The 23,788-nt window shown below is 35.6% G+C and overlaps 1 protein-coding gene across 1 annotated transcript in view; it reads left to right on the top strand.

Annotated features, from left to right (window-relative positions):
* Positions 1-23,788, top strand: part of LOC128548832 (uncharacterized) — a 242,259-nt gene that overhangs the window by 8,016 nt on the left and 210,455 nt on the right. The window contains exon 2 of the mRNA XM_053524339.1: positions 9,878-10,088. Coding sequence (XP_053380314.1) covers positions 9,878-10,088 — 211 coding nt within the window. The remainder of the gene's footprint in view (positions 1-9,877; positions 10,089-23,788) is intronic.

The following is a 23,788-nucleotide window of genomic DNA, read 5'->3' as shown; positions in this document are numbered from 1 at the left end:
ATATTTGTGAGCCCAGTTACTGTTTCTATATATTTCTTTGTCATTGTTTTTCACTCAAAATGGTCAGAACGGTTTTATTTTTTACGATACATCTATATGTTTTGTGTTGACTTAACGACCGGCTAAAAGTTTAGCCCTATAACTGTTTTTAACTCTGTGGCAACATTTTACGATATCAAATTGAAAATGGTTACCCTTAATCGATACATTAGATCATAGTCCTCAAAATAGATATGGGGTTCTCGATTCGATTTTTAACCGTTATCGAGTTATGACGTAACAGCGATTTTAAACTTTTCTTAAACTTGAAAGGTCTCGTCACGTCTATTCCTATAAAAGTGTTATATATGATATCGAAGTACTCACCTAAGAAATAAGCTCCGTATCCCGTATTAATTATAACGTTCAATATGTTATTTACGGATGTAAGTCAGTCTCAACTATTATATACATAAAATGTACTCAACAAGTAACGAGCTCTATATTCCGTATTAATAATAAAGTCCATTATGTTATTTATTGACGTGACAATATACACTAGACACTGCATGAAAAATACTGTGGAACAGCATCATAAGTTGTCATGAAATCCTAAATAAACATATACATTTACAATTTAATAACCCAACATAAACTATCCTCTGCAATTAACACGCCAATAGAGCGCATAAATAAAATCGATTAAATGCGCGTACCGTGAAGAAAGCTGCATTGTGGCCCTTAATTAACTTCTATTGAAGTGCACGATATGGTCAACTGCATGTATATTTTATACCCGATTGCCATAGCAACTGTTTTAAGTTGGGAGTTTTATACGTTCCTTATAACGTTCGATTTAAACCAGGGATTTTTAATACTTGAAATCAAGCTGATTTTGGTCTTTTATACATAAAATTTAAAAGAAATAGGCAACATTTTAAATAAACAGTTTATGCCATGAAAGTTTAACATTTCATTAAAGAAATGAGAAATATATATTCCTAATTTCAGTAGTTTGTCTCTTTAATAGTAGAACAGTCCATTTGATTTAGATTGATGAGAAATATAATCATTTTAGAAATTTGCCTATTTTATATGCCGTTTTTTTAGAAATATATACATAAGTCATATAGCGTATGTTGATTTGAGAGCGGATGCATTGACACTAGACTAATTTATATGTCAAAACCGATTTTGACGATCTGGGTATGAAACGGAAGGCATCAGTGAGAACTAAGTGTTGGTAGCATACAACCGGAAATGAAATCACTCATGCGTAAAATATCGATTTTCTCATTTATTACTCAACCGACTATACCCGTGTTTGGTATCCTACGAAAGGTTTTGACTAGTACTATTTCATGGTTTGCACTAAAAGAATATGGGGTCACTCACGCGTAAAATGCGTCAAAGTAAGTTTACCTGATCCTTACACTTTGAGATCAAAAATGACAATGAACGAATTCACGGGGTAAAGTAAAATAAATAACGTCTGAGCAACGTTCTGATTAGGCAGTATAACTTATAGCAATGCTCTGATTAGCTAGCGATATGACGCATTCTGATTGGTTTAAATTCTCAAAGAAAGGCTAGCTTACATGTTAAAACATGTCATTTCCATACTGGAATATCTATTTTTAACTAGCCAATAAAATCACCCCCTTTTTACATAAGCCTTGCTTTGAAAATGTGTCCCTTTCGAAACGGATATATTAAAGCACGCTTTTAGTTTGTCAAATCAGTCTGACTTTAGACGTCAAAGCTTACAGTAAGGAAAACTCTCGCCATTCAAGTGTCATCATCAAACGACAAAAAGCAATCACCATATGCACGATTAAGCTTGTTGTTATACTTACCTTGCCTTTCGCTTTAGCGTTTGCGACTAAGAATTCAACTACACACGTAGATTATGAAATTAAAGTGAACGAAAACCAGACTGCCTGTCACTATATGAAGCAGTTCGTTATACAGCAAAACGTATATATTACTGTCTGCAACAGAGATAGTGAAATCCTAGTTGATTTGAGACGTTTTATAAATCACACCGTAAGTTTCATCGGAATACAACTTTACCTTAAGCAGTGGAAATCAATCATACAACTTCTTCCTAAAATCGAAGCAGCCATCATTGAAGCGCAAAGCATTAAGAATATTACATATCGACACAAAGACTAGAAATACTATAACAACAGTCATTACACCACCACCACACCACCACAACCACCAGCTACTCCATCACCACCACACCACCGATACCACACCACCACAACAACTAGCTACTCCATCAGCACCACACCACCACTACCACACCACCACTACCACAACACCACCACCACCACCACCACTACTACCTCCACCACCACAATCACCACCAACACAATCACCACCACCTCCATCACCACCACTACCACACCGCCACCACCTCCACCACCACACCTTCTCCACCACCACTTCCACCACCACCACCACCACGTCCACCGCCACCACCACCACCACCACCTCCACCTCCACCACCACCACACCATCACCATTACTGACACTATATCTGACAGCAAAATATGTTTTAAAAGCGTAAGAATGGCATTTAAAATTTGTAAGACCACAAAGCAATGCCTTGTTGTATGAAAATAATTTTACATCTACTTCACAAATGAATAAGTGCCCTCTATGTCACCAGTCATTCTCTAGGCGCGACGCTATGCTGAGACATCAACGGCATGTCCATGGAAATGACGAAGCCACTGACAGTTTTTCACCGCCATTACAAATATTGAACACTTCAAAAGAGACGACGTTTCAACATTCATTTTCTATGGTCGTTTCAGGACCAAGTGGTAGTGGAAAAACTGAATGGACAAGGAAACTGTTATCATCAAATCTTGTAAGACCTCAGCCTCAGCGTATCATATGGAGTTTTGGACAATGGCAACCATTGTATGATGAACTTCAGCGTGAAATCCCCGGGGTCGAATTTGTACAAGGTATTCCAGACTACTTGAATGATTCCCAATATATAAATGTTAGTCAAAGGAACCTGCTGGTGTTTGACGACTTGATGACTGAAGCTAAATGCGATCAAAGAATTGCTGATCTCTTTACTAAGGGCAGTCACCACAGGAACATATCTGTCGTATATCTCATCCAAAAATTTGTTTCCTCAAGGTAAAGCCTGCAGAGATATCGCTTTGAATACGCAGTATCTGGTGCTATTTAATAATCCTATTGATAGACAGCAAGTAGCTACATTGGCAAGAAGAATATATCCTTCGTCTAGTAACATCTTTATGAAACGGTTTGAACGAGCGACATCAAGACCTCATGGTTATTTGGTAATAGACTTAAAATCGAGCACCCCAGAACAACACCGTTTACGTGAAAACATTTTTGAGGCAACCACTCCAGAAAAGAGAAAACGAACAGATGATGAATATAAACAAGAAGACTATTTCAATGGTGAAGGATACTTATCTGACAAAAATGATGAAAAGATTGAAGATAAGGAGGAGAATTATGATGACCATGATGATGATGATGATGATGATGATGATGATAGTGATGATGAAACAGAAAACAGAAATAGTGACACAAGCTTTGTAAAGAAACGATCTTTGATCGAGGGACCTCCAGGTAAACGTAGAAAAGTTGAGATTATAGAAGAGCGCTCACGCCGTGAGATATGGGATAAGCGTTTTCAGGATCCTCTCAGACAATCTATTAAAGAACAATTTAAAGCTTAAGTTAACAACTATACAGAACAAGGGCTCACTTTTAAAGAAGCGTACTATGAATTGCTAATGATGAATTGCCTAAATTAAGAAAGAGACTGAGACAAAATTATGCCCGATTTCTAATTGACATTTATGAGCTACAAAACGACCCTACTCAGCAGCAGATTCTACAGTCGGCTAAAAAACTAAGAAGTCAGCACGGCATGACTGTCAAAGAATCTATTAGGCAAGCCATTGCCCTTAGAAAAGACCTATTTGATGAGTTCTGGCCCGATCATAAAAGCAAAGAAGAATATTCAATAGATGATAATAAAGAAAGTGATGACGATGAAGAATCGGGTGATGATGAATGAACGTTGTAAGAAGGATTGGCGTGCTTTACCTTTCATCATGCCAAAATGGGTTCCATAGAGGTATACGATTATAAACAAGAAAAATGGGTACCGGATAAACCGGACCCGGAAAAATGGATACAACACTTCAAAGACTTGAGGGACGGATATGTGTATCCTGATCATATGGGCCGTTACATTGTAGGAAGCGGTGCACATCGAAGAAAAATGGCTGAACTAAAAGAGAAACAAGAAAGAGAAGCACAAGAACAAAAAGGGAAAGATCTCCCCACAGTAAAACTTGTGACACCCGTAGCCCAAGCGGTTGATATTGCTAGGTCGGAAATCAGACGGTCACGAAAGCATAGTGATCTAAAGCGACATAGGGATACATTGGACACACCTTTGAGTCGTGATTTAGACAGCCCACGACGTAAGAAATATCGCGAAAATATGACCCAAGATACTTTAGATTGGAACACCTATACATTCTAAAATGAATAACTATGAACTCGAGGAAATGTTAAAAGAGTACCCTGTGACAATATGTGCTGCGAATCAACTTCAGATACGTAGGGGACAATACGTCATCTCAAATACAGACATGAGCCAGGGATCAGGAAAACATTGGGTGGCCTTTTATTTTTCTAAACGGGGACCCTACGAATTTTACGATTCACTAGGCAATAGACCAGAGCATACAAAGTTCATTTTGAGTAAGCGTTAAAGAAGCGTTATTGGATGAATTTCAGTCAAATACAGGATACAGATTCAAACATATGCGGGCTGTATTGCGTTATTACATTATGAACAGATGTTCTGGACGAAAAATTAAGGACATTGTAAAACCGTTTGATGTGTATTGCAAGAAGTTGAATGATGACTTTATTTTGTCTTATTTTAGTTGATACATGTAACCTGTATTAGTGATACAAGCTTTGGCAATAAAAGATTGAAAGAACAATATGTCTTTGTTATTTATAACCCATACGTTCGAATTTGATTTGAAAGAAAAGATGAAGCGTCGGTAGGTGTTGTGGTGTACACAAATAAAAAAACATATTCCTTTATTTTTTTTATTTCTTCAACATTGCTTCACAAATTGATATCATGCTTCGCAATAAGCGTCTCTAGCAGTTCTAAATGAAGAATTGCATCAATAATATCTACAGATTTCGTAAGTAAAATAAGATTATGTTTATTAATCTTCTCTTGGACTGGAAACCAATCGTATAGAAATTCTTAGCCACCACCTCGTATCGCATCGTTGACATAAAGCGCTATTTCCTCGTTCTCAGGAATATAAGTCATCCAGTTACTTTCACTGATCGCCTCAATACTCAAATGCATCTTACGAAATCGAATCATGTCGATTAAAGTGTCTTTAAAAGATATAAAAGTGCTCTTTTGCTTTAACCATTGTTTTGTGCCTTCTTGGGTAGACTTTTATGCTGTTATTTTACTAAGAACCATTCTATACGGCTCATAGTCCAACATGTAATATAACAGTATGTAGGTTTTTTCTACACAGTCGGAAAATATTTTTCTACAGAGATCCAATGATAACACATCCATCACTTATTCTTTATCACACTGTCTCTTTAGTCTGTCCTTCATACACATTTTGATCAACACAAGTCAGCAACGAATTTCAGTCAAACACGCTTTTAAATCTACCAATTTCTGTTTGCATGATGATCACAGAGCATAGTAAATACATCTATGTAGATATTTTCGGGTCCTTCAGGTTCCGTACTGATGTTACAGGAGCAATAGGAATTTGGTTGCAAGCTATGTTCGCACCACTTGAGTTCTATTTTCGGATGATACTTGCTCATGTAGTTTCGGAGCATGTACATCCATGTGGAGTAATTCATATCGAATTCAATTCTTGTTTTTGTTATGTTCTTGTACTTAACATAGAGACACCCCTTCGCTTCCAGAAAGTTGCGTAAAGCACACTCTATGTCTACCAAATAATGAACGCTAGGCAAATTAATACCCATGTCCGTATACGGATCACCAGTGTGGATGGTGGAGAAATCTACATTCAAAGTCGTCCTGTTTCTTATATAGGCTGTTAATAATTCTACCCAAATGTCTTCGGAAAACCCAAAATGTACTTTACTGTAATGCACTTCATTAATCCATACTTTGTGATGTACTGGACACACTTCCTTTAGGTCAGCAGCGAAGGAATTCTTCATATTCTCGAATACTCCCGAGCTATTTTCCATGATTTGTCTTCTGAATGATTTTGTCTGATGAAAGCGCTGTTATATACTTTTCATTCGAGGTATTTTTAGTAACAGTGGTCATTCCTTTTGATTGGCCGGTTAAAATAGACATTCCAGTTTGGAAATGACATGTTTTAACATGTAAGCTAGCCTTTCTTTGAGAATTCAACCAATCAGAATGCGTCATATCGCTAGCCAATCAGAGCATTGCTATAAGTTATACTGACTAATCAGAACGTTGCTCAGACTCTATTTATTTTACTTTACCCGTGAATTCGTTCATTGTCATTTTTGATCTCAAAGTGTAAGGATCAGGTAAGCTTACGTTGACGCATTTTACGCGTGAGTGACCCCATATTCTTTTAGTGCAAACCATGAAATAGTACTAGTCAAAACCTTTCGTAGGATACCAAACACGGGTATAGTCGGTTGAGTAATAAATGAGAAAATCGATATTTTACGCATGAGTGATTTCATTTCCGGTTGTATGCTACCAACACTTAGTTCTCACTGATGCCTTCCGCTTCATACCCAGATCGTCAAAATCGGTTTTGACATATAAATTAGTCTAGTGTCAATGCATCCGCTCTCAAATCAACATACGCTATATGACTTATGTATATATTTCTAAAAAAACGGCATATAAAATAAGCAAATTTCTAAAATGATTACATTTCCCATCAATCTAAATCAAATGGACTGTTCTACTATTAAAGAGACAAACTACTGAAATTAGGAATATATATTTCTCATTTCTTTAATGAAATGTTAAACTTTCATGGCATAAACTGTTTATTTAAAAAGTTGCCTATTTCTTTTAAATTTTATGTATAAAAGACCAAAATCAGCTTGATTTCAAGTATTAAAAATCCCTGGTTTAAATCGAACGTTATAAGGAACGTATAAAACTCCCAACTTAAAACAGTTGCTATGGCAATCGGGTATAAAATATGCATGCAGTTGACCATATCATGCACTTCAATAGAAGTTAATTAAGGGCCACAATGCAGCTTTCTTCACGGTACGCGCATTTAATCAATTTTATTTATGCGCTCTATTGGCGTGTTAATTGCAGAGGATAGTTTATGTTGGGTTATTAAATTGTAAATGTATATGTTTATTTAGGATTTCATGACAACTTATGATGCTGTTCCACAGTATTTTTCATGCAGTGTCTGGTGTATATTGTCACGTCAATAAATAACATAATGGACTTTACTATTAAATCGGAATATAGACCTCGTTACTTGTTGAGTACTTTTTATGCATATAATAGCTGAAACTGACTTACATCCGTAAATAACATATTGAACGTTATAATTAATACGGATATGGAGCTTATTTCTTAGGTGAGTACTTCGATATCATATATAACACTTTTATAGGAATAGACGTGACGAGACCTTTCAAGTTTAAGAAAGTTTAAAATCGCTGTTACGTCATAACTCGATAACGGTTTGAAAATCGATCGAGAACCCCATATCTATTTTGAGGACTATGATCTAATGTATCGATTAAGGGTAACCATTTTCAATTTGATATCGTAAAATGTTGCCACAGAGTTAAAAACAGTTATAGGGCTAAACTTTTAGCCGGTCGTTAAGTCAACACAAAACATATAGATGTATCGTAAAAAATAAAACCGTTCTGACCATTTTGAGTGAAAAACAATGACAAAGAAATATATAGAAACAGTAACTGGGTTCACAAATATCTCTAAAACCCGTTAAAAACGGACCACTTAATTTCAATGGTACAAAAACGTCTTTTCATCTTTTGTCCGATGAAGTTCAGCACTAGGTCACGATATAAAAGGGTCATTAAATTTCAATGGGACAAAGGTATCTTTTCATTTTTTGTCCGATAAAGTTCAGCACTAGGTCACGATATAAAAGGGTCATTAAATTTCAATGGGACAAAGGTATCTTTTCATCTTTTGTTAGAAAAAGTTCATCTCTCGGTCACGGCACAAAAAGGTCATTAACTTTCAATGGACAAAGGATTCTTTTCATTTTTTGTGCGAAAAAAGTTCAACTCTCGGTCACGGCATAAAGGATTTCTTTTATCTTTTGTGCGAAAAAGTTCATCTCTCGGTCACGGCACAAAAGGGTCGTCATTAAATTTCAATGGAAAAAAGAATTATTTTCATCTTTTGTAAACCACAGCTGTGCGTGACTTTGAGTAATGAACATCAATGATTAAAACTATATTTAGTAACGAGCACAAAGGACTTTTGTTGAAAATAGTTCCGCTAGGTATTGTTTACCTAGACAGAGCGGCGCTCGTACTTTATGGTCAATAGTTTTGAATAGACAAAGAATCTTTTCATCTAGGGTTCAGGGTATATTCAGTTTGAATGGGACAAAGACTTTTTGATGGATATTAATGGTGCGGGTGAATAGTGGAATTAAAGAATAGATGATCATGAGTAACGCACGCGTGATGTTTATAGAATTGAGCATGCGCATTTAGAACTAATTTATTTATCACTAGAGTCATTTAGATACGGTAGTTTGAGGAGTGAACATATATGAAAAGCAAGTTCCTAGTTTATTTTATTTATGCATTTTATTTAAAGAAGACTCTTTTTCATTAATCAATATTGTATATGTATATAACTCTTTCCATTTGTATTAACATACAGAAGTAGAATAACTAGATAAATTATCGTTGTAATTAAAAACAGAGATGATTGTATTCTAAAACATAGATTGACGTGTGCGCATTTTATTGTAACTAAAATCAAACAATGATCTCATTCTAAAATACGCATGTGCATTTAGAACTAGTATACTTTCATCGGAGTCATTTATTCACTGAACGTCAAGGAGCAAACAGGTATTTATCGCTTATTCGTATTGTATCCAAAATAAATGTTATTCTGTATAAATTTTGTTATTTCCAAAGTACTTTATATCCGTAATGGAAAAATCTATGTAACCTTTTATTAATAATATAGCATTTATTTTGATTATACTGTATAATTTTCTTTCATTTCACGTTATCTCTCCGTCTAGGGCTGAGTACCTGACCCTCAATGTGCGCGATCACGCCCTAGATAGGTATATAAGTCAGCTCTATATACTTCAGGGAGATATAAATAGCAGAGTGAGGTCATTCTTAAAATAGGAAGATGATGTCATTCTAAAAATAAAATTCAAAATGGCCGCCGCGCATGACGTCATTCTCACGCATGCGCACTCGTGGCCCCAAACCGACCCCTATACTACTAGCATATATATCAATGTAGAATAAGTATTGTATAATATGGCTAAATTCGGTGCCATTTACATACATTAGTGAACCAAGCCCTTTCCAAGCTTGTCCTTCTATATGAGATAAAATTTAGACATTAGTGTTAAAGATCGTTCATGCCTCTAATACATTTTCATTGCCTTGTAGTTGCTTTTCTTTTTAAAGTTTTCTGATACTATATTTGCCAAACACAAGCAACATTTCAATTACTCGTATCTATTGAACTTTAAGTGTCACATAACTACGCATGTATATTTTCCTTTTCAAGGAGAAAAACATAACTTATATTGTAATGAATAAATAGAAACATATTGTTTTTACATTTAAAACTGAGTATTTTAAACAGGAAAACAAGGGCACATTGGAAAAGAACAGGGAAATTCTGCGTAAAGTAAGATCTAAGGGTGCAGTTGGTTATAACAGCTTTAAGAAATGTCTGATAAACACGAAACAGATGTTATTGGTCGAATTGCTGGAATGTATTGAAAACGGTGAAGACACTAACGTTTTGGAGAACAATCTTTTTTACGAGAAGGTCAAAACAAAAGTGGTTCAAGGTTTGTTTTAATACGACATACTTTACATGTTTCGAATGTTGTTAGAATGCATTTATCCTGACGTTTAAACTAAAATTACTGTTACATCAGTCAGTAACATATATTTCGTTTTTTTTTCCTGCAATTGGAAACATAAAACATACAGCATTTAATGATAAGACTAAATGTCGGGTATATATTTCTTCATTTAAAACTTATACATGTTCCCTTTGTGATTAAGTCACAATAGATTAATATGATATTAAACTTAATGAAAGGAATTTTGCCAAAATGGTTATTTCCAAGAAGTTTAACAATTAACCTTCAGATAAAGCTTTTAAATTTAATTCATAGTAAAAATAAGATATTGTTTTAATTTTTTTATGGAATTATTTTTCTATCGTTGCAAGTATGTTAAGAAATGCTAACAACATTACCTTTAAGAACCTACCCACTCCAAGTTTTCCTTTTTACAGACCCCTGAAGTATCTTACGGTTTTACCGAATTCATTTTCAATCGTAGTTTTCTCGATGACCATCTGTCACTTTAATGCAGGATACTGGATCAACCTTTTGTTCTAGACTTTAAATCTTTATGTACAAATGGTGTAATGATAATTCAGATTTTTGTTACTATAATCATCTGGCTGTGTTATTTTGTAGGGATAATACACGATTTTTTTTGTGTATTAACGTCTGCAGAAGCCCGCGGGATTGTTCGTGACCGAGACCGAAGGGCTTCTGCAGACGTTAATACACAAAAACAAACGTGTATTGTCGCTATTCTTGCATAAAAAATATTTCACGACGATTTATTTATTGTTTTCATATGTGATTTTTTGACGATTCCGGTACATTTTTTATTTGCCATTCCTGTTGTTCTTGGAAACGGTAAACATGTTTTGAATATCCGTATCCAGGGCCCGGAAATAAACAACACTATCAAAAGCACATCCTGAAGGTTTTTAAAGCGATTGTTTTTTATTTCTCATTATTACAAACATAAAACTACAAATAACTGTTCATATAACTTCACAATTTGGTGGACTCGATCACAATTTAAAGAATAATAACTTTACATTCGAGTTATATTGAGTACGGACACTCAGTTGGAGTACGGAAAAGTACGAACGTACTGTCAAGTTTCCAAGCTGTTTATATAAATTCTTCGAGAAATGAAATAAAAACATACCGAGCGATACTTACCGAAATCATAAATATAATACCTAAAAACGAACAACCCAGGAAGCACAGTAACGTTGTGACAATGTTGTTACAACGTTGTACTGTACGTTGTCACAACGTTAGAAACAACGTTGTGACAACGTAAAAGTGTGGAGTCGTGTCAACGTTGCGACAACAATGTGGCATAACGTTGTGTTCCGGTCAGATACAGCGTTGTGACAACGTAAAAATGTGGAGTCGTATCAACGTTGTGACAACAATGTGGCATAACGTTGTGTTCCGGTCAGATACAGCGTTGTGACAACGTAAAAATGTGGAGTCGTATCAACGTTGTGACAACGTTGTTGGTTAACGTTGTGAAACCACCATAATACAACCTACTTTTGACAGCTCATGTTTAAATAAATAAGCAAAACAAAATTTCAATTACATTTTTTAATTCAAGATCTAATTTTAAAATTTACTAATATATTCGTTAAAGTTCAGAAACAACGAAAGTAATCCCTAAAGCAGTATATGGGAATACTGCACCCCTTGATAATACAATATAGTTTAAAGTATACATAACACTTATTTAAATCCATCAAATACAAAAAACTTATGTAGTTTAACAATAACGATAATTCAAATCCAAAATTAGAAAAATATTATGTAGTTTAACGATAACGATAACGATAATTCAATTTAATTAAATACAAAAAGTTTATGTAGTTTACCGATAACAAAATCTAATACAATGACATGCCCACGGAACAAGGAAAAACGGACTTCATGAGTTGCAAGTTCGGCAAAGGTGAACTAGAAGATGATTTGAAGAAAAATGAACATTGTCTCCCCAAATGCATAGTCGTTATAGCAAGAAGTCAATAGGGGACAGGAGCAAAAGTCAAAGAGACAATGATGGATTTACTGCAAAAGGGAGCATCTACTTGGCATGTCCAATCATCCGAAGTTTCTAAATTCTGGGCCTAGTGGTTCTTAAGTTATGAAATGGAAATTTCATCTCATGTTCAGGTCCAGTGACCCCCAAAATAAATAGGGGTCATAAACTCCTATTAAATTTTAACATTCTGGGTAAAGTGGTTCTCAAATTACTGAATGAAAAAAACATCTATGTTGTACCACAGAAAAGTGGTCTTGGTTTTTCCATATGGTCAGTTATAAAAAAGTTACAATGCAAGTTATTTATAGTAACAACTAAGGAAAGTTGGTCTTTAAAAAAAAAACCCCCCCCCCCCCCCCCCCCAAAAAAAAAAAAAGTCCACACAAAAATCTTACCAGGTAGAGACAGGTCATAATACATCTCAGAATTGGATGTATCATGCATGTTGCACTACAGAAAAGTGATCTCGATTTTCCCTACGACTAGTACTGAAAAAGTTACAATATAAGCTAATTATAGTAACAACAAAGGGAAGTAATTCTGAAGAAGGGACCTGCGCATAACACTCCGTCTCATGATAGTGTGCCAAGTTACATCAAAATCTCTCTATGCATGAAGAAGAAATGCTTCGAACAAAGTTATTCTTGTATCTGAACTTTGGCCTCTGTGACCTTGACCTTAGACCTAGGGACCTGGCCCCGTGTTCACAAAGCATTATTCGATCTCAGCTGAGTTTGAGTTTGAAATTTTATTAACAGTTTTACTAAAACTTCAAGACTCAATTCCAGATGAAACCGATCATCAATACTGAAAAGTCATTTGAAAATAGTTATTAACTTAAAATTAAGTTTTAAACATGCTATTTAGCTATAAGTGACAAATAAAGTTTCATTATCAAACTCAGCTGAGACTGAAAATGTTTTGTGAACACGGGGTCTGGTTCTTGCGCATGACACTAAGTCTCGTGGTGGTTAACATGTGTGCCAAGTAATATCAAAATCCCTCCATGCATGAAGAAGAAATGCTCCAGGCAGTGAAGAAGAAATGCTCCGGACAAAGTTTTCATTCTTGTATCCTTTGACCTCTAATTGTGACCTTGACCTTAGACCTAGGGACCTGATTCTAGCGCATGACACTCCGCCTCATGATGGTGAACAAATGTGCCAAGTTTCATCAAAATTCTTCCTTGCATGAAGAAGAAATGCTCCGGACAAAGTCATTGAATTTAACCTTTGACCTCTAAGTGTGACCTTGACCTCTGAGATAGGAATCTGCGGTTTGCGCATGACACTCTGTCTCACTGAGGTTAACATTCATGCCAAATATAAACAAGATTACTCCATGCATGTCAAAGTTACAGTCCGGACAATCAAATCCGGACACACGGATGCACATACACTGAACAGCCCCAGTGACCCGGTTCTTGCGCATGACACTCCGTCTCATGATGGTGAGCAACTGTGCCAAGTTTCATCAAAATCCCTCCATGCATGAAGAAGATATGCTCCGGATGTTACCTGCCGGCCCGCCAGGGTCATTCCCATAATACGTCCAATTTTTCAATCGGGCGTAAAAAAGGGCAATAATTCTAAGAAAATGATCCTTGATAGAATTACCTCCTCTTGTCTAACAAATCGGGTCATCACAATAAATTATGTCTAGCATCATGTCAATACCTATGATAAGATATTGGGTAATTGGATCGAAAAAAAAACAACTGAAAATTTAAGGTCGAACAAGAGTGCAAGAATGTCACAATATACACCCGTCGCAGCAAATTAGCAAATAGCAGCTGTGTTTGCAAATGGAATCTTAATTTTATGGTTGTTTAGTAATTATTGTAATTCTTTTGTTTTTTTATGTCCACAAAAAAACTCCTTACCAAGTAGAGATACCCTAAAATACACATAAAAATTAAAAGTAACATCTATGTTTTGCCACAGAAATTTTCTACGGTCAGTTATAAAAAAGTTACAGTATAGGTTATTTATAGTAACGACTAAGGGAAGTTAATCTTAAAAAATTCAAAACAAATTTGTTTGTCCATACAAAAAATTCCTTACCCTGTAGTGATAGGTCAAAATCACCTCAACATTGGATGTATTTGCATTATTGTACTACAGAAAAGTGGTCTCGATTTTTCCTACGACTAAGTAATGAAAAAGTTGCAATTTATGCTATTTATAGTACAACAAAGGGAAGTAATCTGAAGAAGGGACCTGCGCATGACATTCGTCTCATGATGGTGTACCAATTGTGCCAAGCTTGCATAAATCCCTCCATGCACGAAGAAATGCTTCAGACGCTCATTATTGTATCTGACCTTTGGCCTAAGTGTCTTGTGACCTATGACCTTAGACCTAGTGACCTAGAGACCTGGTTCTTGCGCAAGGACACTCCTTCTCATGTTGGTAAAATCATTTTGTGCAATGTTATATCAAAAATCCCTCCATGCGTGAAGAAGAAATGCTCCGGACAAGCCTTTCATTCTTGTATCCTTGATCTCAAAGTGTGACCTTGACCTTAGACCTAGGGACCTGGTTCTTGCGCATGACACTCCGTCTCATAATGGTGAACAATTGTGCCAAGTTACATCAAAATCACTCCATGCATGAAGAAGATATGCACCGGACAGTCATTCTTGAATTTGACCTGTGATCTCCAAGTGTGACCGTGTCCTTATACCTCGGGACTGGTTTCTTGCGCATGGACACTCGGTTCTCATTGATTTCTTTTTTCTCTGAATAGCGAAGAATGATAAAAAAGTCAGTTCAACATGAAAAGCTTATCTGAGCCTTTATTCATAAAGCATTTGGCAATCTTTTCTATTTTAGTTCAGGTTTTTTTTTTTTTTACTTGATGTTTTTCCTTACCCTGTTTATTTTCATATTAAAGGGAGTTCAATCATTTTAATTTTACTCTTCAGAGTACTCAGTATAATCAAGGAACAATAAAATACACAGAATGGCAACTGGAGAGAGTCTAGCGTCAGCTCGTGTTAACGTGTTATATTATTTCATGTTATATCATTTCAAAGTGTTTGCCGATTTGATCAGTCGTGATCATCAAATCAACAGAGGCTTTCAGAAGTATTTAAACTGGCAGTACACGGGTAACATTTAATATTGACCCCATTGATCAAAATGCAATGAATGAAATGTTGGTGGGGCCATTTCTCAACGTTTAATAAGGTTCTTTTGATCAAAATGTAATGATTTGAAATGTTGACGGGGTCCCCCCCCATTATCTCCAATTTTGGAAAAAAGGATCTATGGGGTTCAATTTTCAAACGTGGTCAGTATTTAATGTTACATTGGCGCGTAATAACCGAATCGAGTCCATTTTTTCAAAACGTTGATTTCTCAGTCTTCCAATCAAAAATTCATTGCTTTCTGTGTAGAAAATACTGACAACATTATGTAAAAAAGTACCATTAGCTTTATTTCACAAAACGATCAAGTTTTCTTTTTTTCAAAGCGTTTGATGACGATCAATTGTGATCAAATATGATCTATTCAGTTGCCATGTGATGTTGGCGAGATTTTGGCTCTTTATGCCTTTCAGTTGCCAATCTATTTTTCTTTGGATATAATATACAAGTTTGTAGTCCATGCTGATGATATATTTAAAGACGCGTTGGATGAAAGTTTTTGACTTAATTGAAGGAATATTTCTATGATAATTTTTTTTACTAGATCCTTTATGATACAGACCGGATCTAGTTAACATTATCATTAATTTAAATCACTATGTATGTTTTTATTTTAGCCTTCTTTTGGTTCATAATTCATTCAGAGATCAGGCTATATGATTATCTGTATCGAGCAGTGATCTTGTTCACTTTATACAGTATATTAATCATGGGCTATATCACCAAATACTGGTATTAAACTGGTAATATAGCCCAGATCCCCGTGACTGTCAACAAGACGATTCAAAGTTCTTTGATTTATGTTGTATTGAGCAAATTGTGTCATAGCTCATTTTGAAAACTGAATACTTCACACACACGAAAACCCCTGGTTGAAAACTTATATCACACGTAAGTCCACATTAAAGGGACATTACAGTATATCTCCAAATCCTTGGTGACCGTCAAATACTCCCTGCTTGCAGCTGCAGGACGCAACCCGTTGACAATCTTTTTGTATACCATTGAATGTTTTGTTTTAATATAATTCAGATGCATTAATTTTTAAGTAGTTGTACTTGTGTAAAATAACTGACAATGATAGAATGATTCTGAAGCTGACACTTTATTTGTTTAAATTTGTTTTGTAACTCTAATTTTATGTTTTAAGCAAACGTCAAGATGAAGATTTGGTTCTTTACTTTTATATCAGTTCAACCATCCTGAATCTGCAGTCAAACCTGAAATCAAATTTGGCGGTCTTTTTAGTGCACCAAAATAAGAAGTAAGCTGAAGATTATCAAGAGCTCAGTTACACTGATCTTTAGATACATTTAACTGTAACTATGTCAGTTTTGACCTTCTTGAACAGTGCTGTTTTAATGTTGTAATATTTTTTCTTACTTTTTTTTTATCAAAAAAAGCATCATCACTGAAACAATAGAAAAGCATAGAAAACCTAAGCCTACATTAAATTTATAATCCAACCCCTTTTTTTTTAATGGAGCATGTTTAAAAACAGCATCCTCGGCTTTTCTTGTTTGTTGTTGTTGTCTTATGAATTGTCATTAAGAGCAATCTGAAAAAAAAATCATTTACAGTGGTGTATAAAAAGTTGTAATCAAATTGCCTTATCACAAAAGAGGCATCCACTTAGGCGCCATGCTCTCTTGTTAATTTAAATCTTATATTCTTCTTATGAAACATCAAATGGAGATTTAAAACTATCTAAAATGCTATATAATTAGATTCCCGATTGTTATGATGTTTTAGATAAACAAACAAATGAGGACTGAAAAAAAATGGTTTTTTGAGAACCTTGCGGCCTAGCTGAGTTTTTGCTTTTCTGAATTGTCCTCAAAAAATACCCTCAGTGATGATTGTTTTATGTTATCAATATTTCTAAACATGTCTGGTTTTTTTTTTAATTACCATCTACCAATCCTCTTTTCATGGACAGGATAAAAACAAAATTTACTCCACACTACATGTACAGTTACAGAAAATTACTCATATTGACCTGCAGCAAGCATTGGGCCTGGCAGATAGCAGGTTTCAGTTTCTTTTCTCCTCTCATTCTTTCAGGAATCCCCCCTGACCCCCCACCACCTTATTTGACCGTAAAACTCATCAGACGACATGTGGTGTCAACATCTTTGCTACCGATGCAATAATATTGGGACTGTAAAAAGGAAACAGAACAAACAGATAAACTATTGTAAATATGTGGTCCTATCAGTTCTCAGCAATCGTTATTGACAAAGTAGATCGCATTATAGAAACAAGACAGTACTCATTAAATAACCTTTTTATGCCATTAATGATATCAAATGATTTAATTTCAGTCATTAAATCTTTAAAATTTGAATAACTAGAGCAACACTGAAAGGTGATGATTAACTCCACCTAAATTGCTTATTTTCTGAAGACACTGACTTTAAGAAGTATCTCAAGTCAAGGTGTATTTTATCTACCGACAATAAATAAATGTTGACTTGACGGTGAAGGTCAAAGTTACATGTAAATGCACGTGTTTTCCCTTGGGCTCTTGATGGTGATGTGCATGGAAAAATTATTTGAAAAATTTTAGAGAGCAGTTTAGGAGACATATAAACTGTAGATGGACAGACTGGTGTGACTCCCATATAGCCTTCGACTAGATCTCTGGTATGATGTACTTAAGAATTTACATCATGCAAAGCTTGGTATCTACATGTCTCACTTGAATGAGGAACGTAACAATTAAGATATTCGTCACTCTCCGTTCACACGCCTGAAGATTGACAATTTCAAAGAAAATGAGATAGCTTTTCACTTGTATGACTACTTTTAAATTTTATTTACACCATGCAAGTCTTGGTATCCTACATGCATTTTGTACCACCTCTCCTATCCTACTTGGCTATGAGGACGCTTAACATATAATGTATTTGGCCACCTCTCCACGTAAACAGGCCTGAGGATTGACTAAAGAAACACGAGATATTTTCAGATTTGAATTCGTTTTTACTACGTATGACATATTAGGTATTTATATCCTGCAAGTCTGGATATCTACATGGCATTTGTACACCTCCCTGATCCTACTTGGCTCTTGAGGATCGAACCATTAGGAATTGCCACCTCTCCATGTAAACAGGCTGTGGAGTGACAAATCAACACGAGATAGCTTTCAGATTTGAATTTGAATTGGGTTTTTTTTTAACCTATACTGGGGTTGGTGTGCCGTATTATAACCAAATAAATTAATTAGTTTTACTATCTTCTATGAAGTACTTAAGTAATTTACATCCATGCAAGTCTTGGCATACATGCATTTGTACTCCTATTCTCAGTCCTACTTTGGCACAAGGATCTTACTTTTAAGGTACATTGTATTCACATCTCTCCATGTAAACAGGCCGAGGTTTGACAAAAGAAAACATGTAATTGCTTTCAGGACATGAATTAGTTTAATATGACTACTAAGTAGTGACATGCAATTTTTGGTATACTACATGCATTTGTACCACCTCTCACTGTCCTACTTGGACTATGAGGATCAGTCCAATTTAAGGTATTCGCCAACCTCTCAATGTAAAAACCTGGCCTGGGAGGATTGACAAAAAAACACGAGGTATCTTCCAGATTGAATTGGTTTTACTAAGCTTCAGACTGAATTTGTTTTACTATGACATATGAGTATGTGACATGCTAATCTTGGTTTCTACATGCATTTGTTACCACCTCTCCTGTCCTACTTGGCATGAGGATCGGACCATTAAGGTATTCGCCACCTCTCCATGTAAACAGGTCCTGAGGAATTGACAAGAAACACAAAATATCTTCCAGATTGAATGGTTTTACTGTAGTCTTTCTGACTTGGACTTAGTTTACAATGATTTACTAAGTAGTGACATGCAAATCTTGGTATTACATGCATTTGTACCACCTCTCCTGTCCTACTTGGCATGCCGATTGGACCAATTAAGGTATTCGCACTCTCCATGTAAACCTCGGCTTGTGGATTGACAATGAAACACCGATATTATCTTCCAGATTAGAATAGGTTTTACTATGTATGGATGTACTTTAGGTATTAAACATTATGCAAGAGTCTTGGTATCTTACATGCATATGTACCACCTCTCTGTACTACTGGCTGAGGATCGAACATTTAAGGTTCGCCTGCTAACTCTCAATGTAAAACGGTCTGAGGATTGACAAAGGAACATAGATTTGCTTTCAGACTGATTAGTTTACTATGTTTGATGCAACTAGAATATGACATGCAAGTTTGGTATTAACATGCAGTTGTACGACCTCTCCTGTCCCTTTGGCACGTGGATCATACCATTTAAGGTATTCGCCACCTCTCCATGTAAAAAGACCTAAAGATTTACAAAGAAACCTGAATAGCTTTCACACTAGAATGGCCTTATAATATGAAACTTAGTATTCGACTTGAAAGTCTTCGTAACTACATGCACGATTAAAGTAAATCTGTAGTATGTATTCACACCAAGTTTTGTTTGCAGACGAAGTACCTGACATCTATATTTTTTCAGATAAATAACAGGTATCATTACTTATTCTTAGGAAATCTATTAACGGCTATGGTTAGAAAATCTTGAAGATCGGAAAATCTCAGACAAAAAGGCATTCAGTAACCGGACGGCAAGACACATCTTGTGTTAATTTTATTAATTCAATCAGGTTTTCTGAAAATTTATTTTTCATTAAGTACGCAGCTTATCTGAAGCATGATTTAAAATACTTATATAGTTAAAAAATATAATATAATCTGATAAGTTGATCCCTTGGAAGCACGAGAACAAAAACAAGTTTAACAAGCAGTGAAAATTTGTAGACTCAGTTTGGGGACTGAGTCTGTTCATGAGCATTTATGGAAAATGGCAACACTGCCCATGCCCCCTATCATACGGCTTAAGCAGTATTCAATCTTCAAATCTAAAATTCTGAGTGAATCTAAATGACCCGAAGGACTAGCAAATAATATCAACACTGAGATGAAGTCAGGGCGACTTTTTATGGCCGACACACAGCACTTTGTAAACATTCGGCGCGTATGCAGATATTCAGGTGTCAGTACATCCGAAATCAAACGTTTCTTTTAAGAAGGTACACAAAGTAAAATTTACGAAAAAATATTTAAGTTCAGTGATATTACAGTACATTCGACAAAACTTAAATTGAAATAAACGAATTATAATGGGCAAAATAAGATTGAAACTTTCGCTCGAAGTCAGCGCTATACATAATGAAAATTACTACAACAACAACAACAAACAAATTATTGACACTAAAGGAACAATAAGCTCAATTTATTAAAAAAAAAAGCTTATTTTTCAGATGGTGAAATCCAGGTCTTCAGTATTTCTGATGTACCCTCATAATTACATGATTTGCTTAAGCGTTAGGTACTAGTATGTTCGGGGGCGGGGATGGAGGTGGGGGGCAGGTGGCATATTATCCTTTTAAATTAGACACTCGCAGTATATGTGGGAACTTGTACAGTATATTTCTCCTTTGAGCTGAACTGCTCTTCTAGAAGAAAGATCAATTCTATCTATAAATTTATACAATCATTCAGTCAATAAATTTAATAATGATTTGGTGTATTCTATATATTCTAAGCTTTTTTCTTTCACATATGAGCGAAAATATTAGTATATAAGGAGTAACAAAGCAGTTCTCGTATGAGGGCAGTTGACAGCTGCTGAGCATGGTGACCTCGGTTAGCTCCACAAGTAGCAGGCTTTTCTAGCATCTGTCAGTTTTAATATAATTTCATTACTATCTTCACTGATAATTGGCACACATGGTAAAAACGTTAATATAACGTTACCATAACAATGTTGTGATTCAAACTTGAGTAAAACGTTGTACTAACGTTACTTAACAACGTTGTGACAACGTTACAGCACTGTTACGTACACATCGTTGTACGGCCAACGTTTGACACCGTTGTACTAACGTTTGTAGATTTTCAAGATTCAGATAAACTCAGTGTGTCTTTTTATAGGGTCTTTTCAGTACATTCACACATTGCTTGCATAGGACTTTTCCTATACATTTCAAATCACTATTTTGAATTAGTTCTCAACGTTGTTTAACAACGTTGTCACAACGTTGTAAAATAACACAACTAACATACAATAAAAACACAACGTTGTTCTTAACGTTTGTGGTTTGCTGGGAATAGCACTGTTGTCAATGCGATACTTATTTATTCACAGTTATTACAATAACTGTAAACAGACGCTTTGTAAAGGAAGGAACTCTAAGAGAAGCTAGTGCGTACATGATGGGGGGCAGAACGTTGGGGTTGGAAACAGATACAGCTATGGATTGCATTGTATCTATAATGCTACAAGAAGAGATTGTTTATGAAGAAACAGGACGCAGATGCTAAATATCAGTGTGCGCCAAAAGTACATTACATATATCCCTGGCAAAGCATTTCAAAATAAAAATCATGTATTATCAAGCAGTGGATTGCCTTGTTTGCACCGATTTTTCTCCAGTTATACATGGGCGGTTCCAGTGAAAAAAGTAGTTTTTATGCAAGAATTATTGACACTGCCCAGTTACTTTGGAACATGGTGGGAGTTGAGTACGCAGTTGGTTTGGAACCATTTACCGGTTTGAACTATCCAATATTATTTTGCCATAGTCCGTTCCAAAGTGGTACCCCGCCGGTTTCATTATCTGAGTTTAGCTCTGGTTAAAGTTGTTATTGTCTCTCTCATTTTTGGTGATCTACATTAACATTCGCAATAAAACGAACTAATTTTATTTACTTCTGAACTGAAAAGTCGCACAAAACAGATTTGGAATTTTAAATAAGTTATGGCACCCTAGCGTTGCGTCTGTTTGCCGAATATAGTCAATGAAAGTCGCCTTTGCTTTACAGAAATACAGTGATAAGCCATGTTTGCTAAATCCGTATTTTGCCTATGATGCGTAATTTTCTGACAAAAATGATGAAGAAAGAAATTGATATAATTATGTCTACCATTATATATAAAGTTTTCGACTTCGAAATTTTTGGTTAATGTTTTGTAAGTAAAGCTGGTATCGCAGTACCCACTAATGGGAATAGTTTGAAACTTAACACTTGTTCATTGTCGTGAACTGACATGTACTGTGCACGTCCCATAACCTTTCTTGCATTTTGTAAAAATTATGCCCCTTTTTTTCTGACTTAGAAGTTTTTGGTTAAGTTTTTGTATGTAAGATGGTATCTCAGTATACTGTGCAGGTCCCACAACTCTTTTTTGCATTTTTTAAAACATTATACGTCTTTTTCTGACTTCGCAGTTTTTTGTTAAGTTTTTGTATATAAGATGGTATCTCAGTATCCACCGAAGGGAATTTATTGAAACTTCGCATACTTGTTCACTGTCATAATCTGACATGCAATGTGTAGGTCCCATAACTGTACTTTTTTTTTTTAAATATGCCCCTCTTTCGAATTAGGAGTTTTGGGTTAAGTTTTTGTTTGTAAGCTGGTATTTCAGTATCCACTAATGGGAAAGGATAGAAACTTCACACACCTGTTCACTGTCATAAGCCGATTAGCGATGTGAAGGTTCCATAACCCTTTTTCCAGTTTAAAAATATATGCGCCTTTTTCGACTTTTGTATTCATTCAGTTGACACGGTTGTTGAATAGTCGAGCGTTGCTGTCTTCCGACAGCTATTGTTACAATGCATTTGAATAAGAAAACAGATTCAACAATCTTCAAAATTTGTATTTTATATAATTCATTAAAATATGGCATTAAATTTTGCAAAGACGTCAAATTGATTTGAATTCATGGAAAATAATTTTCAAATCTTATTCACAAAACTTACTAATAAACACCAGGAATGGACCTAACTAAAAAGGAACTAACATAAAAACAAACCCACGTTTATGCCATTTGAAATCTGTCCATGAATTTCCCACAATACTTTTCATTAATCTGTTTCCATGTCACGGTTGCACGAGACTCCTGTCATTCGCGTAAAAAATCGGGGTCCGACAAGTTGGAAATGCAATACCATCAAAACGTAATTAATGATGTCTCCCCCCCCCCCCCCCCCCCCCCCTCTGGGGGAGACATATTGTTTTTGCCCTGTCCGTCCGTCCTTCCGTCCGCCCGTCCGTCCGTACGTCACACTTCATTTCCGAGCAATAACTGAAGAACCATTTGACCTAGAACCTTCAAACTTCATAGGATTGTAGGGCTGCTGGAGTAGACGACTCCTGTTGTTTTTGGGATCACTCCGTCAAAGGTCAAGGTCACAGGGGCCTGAACATTGAAAACCATTTCCGTGCACTAACTAGATAACCACTTGACCCAGAATGTTGAAACTTCATAGGATGATTGGTAATGAAAAGTAGATGACCCCTATTGATTTTAGGGTCTCTCCGTCAAAGGTCAAGGTCACAGGGACCTGAACATTCAAAACCATTTCCGATCAATAACTAGAGAACCACTTGACCCAGAATGTTGAAACTTCATAGGATGATTG

Source organism: Mercenaria mercenaria, chromosome 15, assembly GCF_021730395.1.
Source record: "Mercenaria mercenaria strain notata chromosome 15, MADL_Memer_1, whole genome shotgun sequence".
Lineage (NCBI taxonomy): Eukaryota > Metazoa > Mollusca > Bivalvia > Venerida > Veneridae > Mercenaria > Mercenaria mercenaria.
Note: the sequence above shows the minus strand (reverse complement) of the source record. Positions and strands in the feature narration are given on the sequence as shown.